The following is a 7,781-nucleotide window of genomic DNA, read 5'->3' as shown; positions in this document are numbered from 1 at the left end:
ACAGGCTAGTCTGAGGATTACAGTGGGGAATGGGCCAAGAAATCTCTTGGGGGTGATGGAAATATTCTAAAACTGGACTGTACATGATGTTGCACACTCTGTAAATGTTCTAAAAGCACTATCCACTCAACATCGGTGAATCTTGTGGTTTAGCAAGTATACCTTTAAAAAGTTTTTTAAAAAGAATCTAAAATATATCATTTAAAATAAACTTACAAGTGAAATATTTTTCTAATGGTTCTTAAGCTCACAAAACAATTATTGAAATTTGTCTTTCCAATTTTGTCTTTCCCATTTATCTTCTCAATTCTCTCATACCAACATCTGGTAAATTTTAGAGTCTTTCCATTTCCTTATTTTGTGGATTTGAAAACTAGTGTAAGTTTAAATTTCAAATTTCAATGCCTTCTCCCTGTCTACAGTTAGTATATGGGAAGCCTGGCCTACTGGTGGAGAGCCACAATTCTGGATACAGGCGCTGAGAAATGTTACTGAGAAAACCCTAGACTGTGTCAAAGTTCCCAGAAAAAGTCCACAAAAGAATCACCATGACATAATTGTGGGATTTTTTCTTGAGTCGCTAGAGACACTGTCCAGTTTAGGTAAGACAACTGAGAGCAGAGGCAAAGGCTTTGCTTATTCAGTCCTTATTTAGTCAGGTTTATCCAGATGGTTTGTCTAAACAAACTTACTTGCTGATGAGTTTCAGTGTGTCCATCTTTGTGAAGATTTTTCCAGAGCCTAGCATCTCTCTTCCCTCAGTGATATTTTCCCACAATACTTTTGTGCAGGAGAAAATCTGATACATTTTCAGAAGATGTAGATATTCACGTGTCTTTATCAGTTGTTGTTCTGGGGCAGAGTTCAAAAATTGTTACTGTTCACTGTGGGTGTATGTAGACTGCTAACTGTCCCCAGTATCCGTGTTTCTTGTTTCCTTTTAGTACTAGAAGCCCCAGCTTTAGCAGGCAACATGACTGCCCAACTGGACACGTAACACCCTAGCTTCCCTCACTGTGAGATAAGTGCGTGTGGCTAAGTGTTCACCATGCAGAAGTGATGTATACAACTCTGCATCTTTCCCTCCAGTTCCTTTCTCTCCTCTTCCCATGGGCTGGGATGGGAACATGGGAGAGAACCATGGGGCCAGTGGAATAACATTGTAGATGGGACCTGGGACTCTGAACTACACCCCTATTTCTGCACTGATAGACATGGGAGAGAAATAAAAACTGTTTTGTTTCATTTCAGGAGCTTAGCCTATACCCTAATTAAAATCCTGGGGGAGGCATCCGAAGACCTGTATCCTCGGTCTACTTCTTTTAACTAACTGTGAAGCTTTATTTTTCTGAACCTCAGTTTCTGCATCTTAAAATTAAAGGGTTGGACCAGAATGGGAATCCCAACTTTTCTGTGCTATAGACTCCGTTGGCCAACTGACAAAGAAAGTCTAGAGGCCCCTTCTCGGAATAATGCTTTCAAACGCGTGAAATAAAATACATGAGATTGCCAAAGAAACTAAAGATATCAAAATACAATTCTAATCTTAGACCCTTTGGGAGTCTGTGGATCCCAGTTAAGGACACCTGACCTCTAAAGTTCCATTTTGATCAAAATTCCTATGAGTTTATGATTCTATTTAGTGCACAAGAGATTTTTTAAAATTAGTAACTCTCCTGTATTGCTTATATTTTAGTTTTCTGTATATTATGATGTCTTGTCACTTTAAGAACCTTTCTGACTGGGGAGACACTGTCCCTCCCAGGGCTAGCTAATTCTTGGAGATAGCAAAGGCTCAGCCAGGAGCATGACTTTGATATGAAAATTGACCAATCCAGAGCCACACCTCCTCTATCTGGCCTGTGCACCCCAGGAGGCAATATTCCCTTGCCTTAATCATCCCAGGGCCAGGTAGCAGGCCCTATAGCTTAGAGTCCACCAAAATTATTCAAACTAGCCCATCCTAAACTGTTTATCTGGAACTACCTTGCCTTTCCCACAAATTTCAATAAAAGCCATGGCCTAAGCTCTCCCCTCCCTCTTGCCCCTTCTGCCTCCTGACCAACTGGACCTATGCTGATATTTCCTCATGTGGCCCTGTGTGGTGTGCTGTACCTCCTTGTCTCTAAAACCTGTGAGTGTAATAAACTTTGTCTTCCTGAGCCTCTCCTGTGTCTCCTCTTGTGGCCACACCTGACTAACCATCACAGAAGAGAACACAGAGCACTGCCTCTATAGCTTGAAAGTGTCAGTGGTCTTCCAAATGTGCTGGTATCCCACGTAGCAATAACATTCCCACCCTATACATCCAATCCATTCAAGATACAGCTGAAGAAAGATAGACTCCTAAAACACACTTAAACGGCTTGCCTTAAGGAGTAGGTTGCAGCACTTTGTTTCCCCGATCATTAAAGGTGAAACTATAAAGAAGGGGTCTGCAGTGAAATAATAAATTTGCTTCCTGAAATAGAAATCAAAAAGTCCCCCAGTTGCACATCACTTTTTTATTGCAGCTTCCATAAACTGAAATGGCTTCTTGTATTGTTAGGGTGTAGTGTCTCTACTCAAACACCTGTAGAGAGCTGCCCTGGTGATCCCTGAAGATAAGGAAGGTACTGATAAGGAAGGTACTAAGTGATAGTAACACAGTCCAGAAACTCATTACCTTTGGGTTGGTGCCTTTGGGTTAACCTTTTTATACTAGGTAGAATTTTACTGGAAGTTAATAACCCTATGCCATGTATTCTGGAAGAATTTTCAAATGTTCTTTCATCATTATGAAAACCGTGTTTGAATAACTTGATTTGGCCTCGGTGTTTTAAACATTCTTAGGTATTCTGTTTTTTGATAGGTCTTACCTCGGACAAAGACATAGGCGCTATATTGTTCATAATAGTCTCCCATTCGTACGCGGATTGTGTAGAGGCCTTCATCTTCTTTGTTGAGATGAGAAAATGTCAGTGTGGCTCGATCTCCGCTCCAATGTGTTTGCACCCATTTGGATGGAGAAACAGGTGCTCCTAGAAATTTTTTTAAAAAGTAAGAAAATTAACTGAATTTTCCCCCCATTGCTCCTTTCTTTTTCCACCCATCTTCCCTCCTTCCTTCTCTCTCTGCCTTTTCTTCTTAGTCTTTGTTTTTTTAAAGATTTTATTTATTTATCCATGAGAGGCACGCAGAGAGAGAGGCAGAGACGCAGGCAGAGGGAGAAGCAGGCTCCATGCAGGGAGCCCAATGCGGGACTCAATCCTGGGACCCCACCCCAGATCAGGCCCTGAGCCAAAGGCAGACGCTCAACCACTGAGCCACCCAGGTGCCCCTCTCTGCCTCTTCTTCTATATTGAAAACTATTTGACTGTTAGTGGAAGTCTCTAGGCTTTGAGTCATCCTGCCATGCTTACATTGGTAAAAAATACTATATCAAAAGTGATGGGACCAAGGTCAGATACATAATCTGCAGAGTCCAGGGCAAAATGAAATTGCAAAGCTCCTGTTCAAAAAGCAGAGAAAAAAAATACAATTACAGGTACTAAAGTATAAGGCTTTTTCCTCTAAAAATATTTTACTACATATAAAATATGATTGGGGTAACACAAATTACAAAAAAATAATATTTTCAGGCCATAATCTTATATACCAAAACAATTTTTTATTAATATAATATCTTGATGGATAATAAGATATTTCTGGCTTGCTTTTCTGCAAATTCGGTTATTAGGTCATCAGATTTTGGCAACTTCATTTTAAGTCGATATAATTGAGGGGCACCTGGATGGCTCCATCGGCTGAGTGGCCAATTCACAATTTCTGCTCAGGTCATGATCTCAGGGTCATGAAATTGAGCCCCACAACGGGCTCTGCACTCAGGCAGAGCCTGCTTGTCCCTCTCCCTCTCCCTCTGCACCTCCCCCCCACCTCCCCTCAAATACATGTCTTAAAAAAAAAAAAAGTAACCTCAGTCACTCTTTGCAAATACAAGACCAGAAATGAGTTGAAAATTTTTAATTTTGAGAAGGATCTTTCTGCTGATGCAACTGTTACTGCGACTGTTAAGATATTTCATAGTTATAATATTATATAGTTAAATTCTTATAAAATTAACATTGGGTTAACCTTCTGATAGAGTATTTAAAAATATAAATTTTAGTACTCTAAAGCTAATGATTCTTAAGGAACAAACTTTCTAAAAAACTATGACTCCATATAGAACAGTTTCACATAAGTCTGAATTCAATTTTAAATGTAATTTTACATAATAATATTTTGATATTTTTCCTAGCATGTTCTGTGACTTATGGAAGTTATACAAGAGACTGAAAATGATATACTGATATAATATAATCCAAATGTCTGTTTATGCATTCTATCACTGTATCTTCAATTACAAGGAAAAATTGATTTTAAAACTATCTCCCTTATTATTGCTTCATCCACAGTTTCATATGAAAATAGTGTTCTTTTTCATTGAATGCGACGATCTTTAAGCTTAATTTATATTTTTAAGCCTCTGAATATCTGCTGTGCAATAATAGCAGTTTTCAAAACCTGGGATTCTAAACTCTGAAGAATTCCAACAACTGCCTCATATGCTTTACTGCAATGTCTATATACATGCTTTTATTTTGTAATATTTTATTGACAAAGTTTACCACCTGGTTGCCAGTAGTTCCTGTCTAGATGCTCAGGTTAGTATTTAGTATTTGTGCAGATCCCATAGAAATGAGTTCTGGGGAAGGAGGGGCAGGCTGGCAAGCTCTGACTATAGATTCCCATGCTGCTCCCACATGGAGCCCCTCCTCTTCCTAGAGCCATGTTCACCATCCACAGTGCTGCTGCCATTACTGGCTTCAGTCTGGCCCCAGATGCTCCAGAGTGCAGCAGGCGCCTGTGTGCACAACTGAAGTTGAGGCCAACTGCTTGTTGAGCTTGTCGCTCCTTGCCCATCATGCCCAGGGGTCAAGGGGTAGGCTCCATAGTCCCACTGGACTTCAGTGGATTTCCCTTAATTTTACTAAATAAAATTAACTTATAAAATGAATATGTAAGTAATTTACAAAAATGCATTTTGTAATCTTTTCCACAGAATACTTGGTGACAAGAAATGAAAACCTCCACAAATATATTGTGAAAGTTCTGCTACTTTGATGTATGTACAAAAATTTTTTCTCTTTTTTTTTTTTAACAAAAACTTTTTCAACATCCAGTAGGTTATGCCTTCTAATGTCCAAATTCTGCCAGTTTTGATAAATAGGTCTGCAGTCTTAGGGACACTCATATTCTGGTGCCAGCCCCAGAATAAGCACCTTCTGTGAATAAGAACCTAAGTGAGAATTCATCATGAAGGCTCACCATTTCTGTACCACTGGATCTCTGGCTGGAAATGCTTGATTTCAGGAGTGATAACTACACGGCAGCCTAGACTCATTGTCTCGCCCTCTCTTCCAAAAGACACATCAAACTTGTCATCAAAGTGGATCTCAAACTTGGATGCATAACCATAAGGAGTCACCGCAACTGGGTACAACAAAAACAAGCATCAGAGCATCAGTAATTTGTTTTTTCTCATCAAAGAGACACTAGCATTGTAATAAGCAGTCACAACAAACACTGATCAAATGAATTATCTTGGCAAAAATTAAGTCTTGTAAAGAAGTACATAGCATATTCCCATATATTATGATGTGAAATGGAAATTCTTGCTTCATTGGTCAGATATGCTCAATGTTTATTTTTATTATAGCAATGAATAAAATTTAAAGGTCAGGCTTAATACTTTAAATAGAATGTAAATGAATATCACATTTAGCTTAGACTTAAATACTTAGCACAATATGTGCACTTTTTAGGTTCCTAGTTTATTTAAAACTCAACTGCTGTGACAAGAAATGAGAACCTCCACAAATATATTATGAAATATTATATTTCAGACAAATAGCCATATCAATTACTCATAAAAATAGAGTTTTCTGACTTATAGGAAAAAGTTATTGCTTCAGTGGCTTTAATAATCTGAGTAAGAAAAAAAATTATAAGAAATGTCAAACTGAAAATGTGTGACTATAACAAATATTTTTCTTAGAAATATCTTGCTTATAAATTGAGTAAATACCTGCATCACAAACCTTCCCTGGTTATTTTCTCTTTCCTCAAGAGAAAAGAGTTTGGGAAAATAATGATTAAGTTAATGGGTTATCATTCCATGTACTTGAATTTGACATGTCATCTAATCCTTGCAAAAACCCCATAGCACAGATATTTTTTTCCTCTCTTTCAGATGAGAGTGTAGAAGTTCACAAAAAATAATACACAGTTAATGTCCAGGTTTCAAAAAGCATTACACATGAAATTGATATTCAAACCCATAGATGCCTGACTCTAAAATTTAGGCCTTTTCTCTCATATTTCATCTCTCTTCCTAACACTTCTTAGAATTAATTTGAAAATGCAAGCTAAAATTTATTGAGTTCAACCTGTGCCAACTATTGTTCCAAGTGCTAACTATCTATTAACTCAAACCTCAAAATAGCTCTCTCAGGTTAAGTTCCATTATCATCTCTGTGTTACAGATGAGGAAACAGAAGCATAGGGAGGCTAAAAACTGCCCACAATGACCCTACAGAGCCAGGATTTACACTGGCAGGCTGTTTCCAGAACCTGTGCTCTCAAGCAATACAAGATATTGCCTTGAATTTGTGTTTTCTCAGACATCCACTAATAGTGAAACAACTCTCTGAGGCAAAGGTTCCATCTGCCCCACTTCTATATAATGATGTCCCACTGAGATCAAAAGTGAAATAACTCGATCAGACCTTGCTGTCTGGGAAGCTAGGCTAGCTCCAAAGCTGCCTTAGAGAGTAAAGATAAGGATTACAAAATAGAGATAAGGGTTAGGTGGGGTTTGGCAAAACTATGAGCCAGATCTGGACTGCCTCTTGCTTTGTACCATGAGAAATAATTTTTCAATTTTTTAATGGCTGAGATAAAATCAAAAGAAGAATATTTTGTGACATGTGCAAAGTCATAGGAAACTTCAATGTTCATAAATAAGGTTTTGTTGGAATACATCCATGCTAATTTATTTACCTACTGTCTACAGTGACTATTATGTTGCAATAGTGGAGTTGAGTAGTTGTGAGAAAGACTATCTGGTCCACAGTCTAAAGTATTTACAATTTACAAATTATAGTTTACAAATTACAAGAGTCCTTTACAGAAAATGCCAACTCCTGTTTTAGAATATGGCTTAGAGGGGCACCTGAGTGGCTTAGTTGGTTAAGTGTCCAATTTTTTATTTTGGTTCAGGTCATGATCTTAAGGTCATGAGATTGAGCCCTGCCTTGGGCTCCATGCTGGCTGTGAAGTCTGCGTAAGATTCTCTCACTCCCTTAAAAAAATAGAATATGGTTTAGAGTTAGAAAGACCAACTTATAGTCACTCTACCGTTATGGGGGTCTTGTCTCATGATTTAACCTCTCTAAAACTATTTCTTCATTTGGATAGCACAGGTAAAATATATCTATTTTATAAACTTTAGGAGAGTGTTAAATGATCATTGCATATAACAAAATGTCTTAGTATGCTCTGGTACAACTGATCAACATATATTAACTACTGGAACAGAACCAAGGGCAGGGAGCTTTATCTCTGATATTTATCAGCATATTTCAAAAACTAAACCAGTACCTAACACATAGCAGATGCTCAATAAATATTAGTTGAGTAAATGAATAAAAGTCCTCTGTTTTTTTTGTGTTGGGAACAATGTACTAACTCAGGGACCA

The 7,781-nt window shown here is 38.0% G+C and overlaps 1 protein-coding gene across 4 annotated transcripts in view; it reads right to left on the bottom strand.

Moving 5' to 3' along the window:
• MYOM1 (myomesin 1) overlaps window positions 1-7,781 on the bottom strand; it is a 136,687-nt gene that overhangs the window by 84,299 nt on the left and 44,607 nt on the right. For all 4 annotated transcript variants that reach the window (XM_077900166.1, XM_077900167.1, XM_077900165.1 and 1 more), the window contains exons 9-10: window positions 5,350-5,514; window positions 2,859-3,020 (exon numbers count right to left, since the gene is read on the bottom strand). In XM_077900166.1, the coding sequence (XP_077756292.1) occupies window positions 2,859-3,020; window positions 5,350-5,514 (327 nt within the window). The remainder of the gene's footprint in view (window positions 1-2,858; window positions 3,021-5,349; window positions 5,515-7,781) is intronic.

The sequence above is a fragment of the Canis aureus genome, chromosome 6, assembly GCF_053574225.1.
Source record: "Canis aureus isolate CA01 chromosome 6, VMU_Caureus_v.1.0, whole genome shotgun sequence".
NCBI classification, from domain to species: Eukaryota; Metazoa; Chordata; class Mammalia; order Carnivora; family Canidae; genus Canis; species Canis aureus.
Note: the sequence above shows the minus strand (reverse complement) of the source record. Positions and strands in the feature narration are given on the sequence as shown.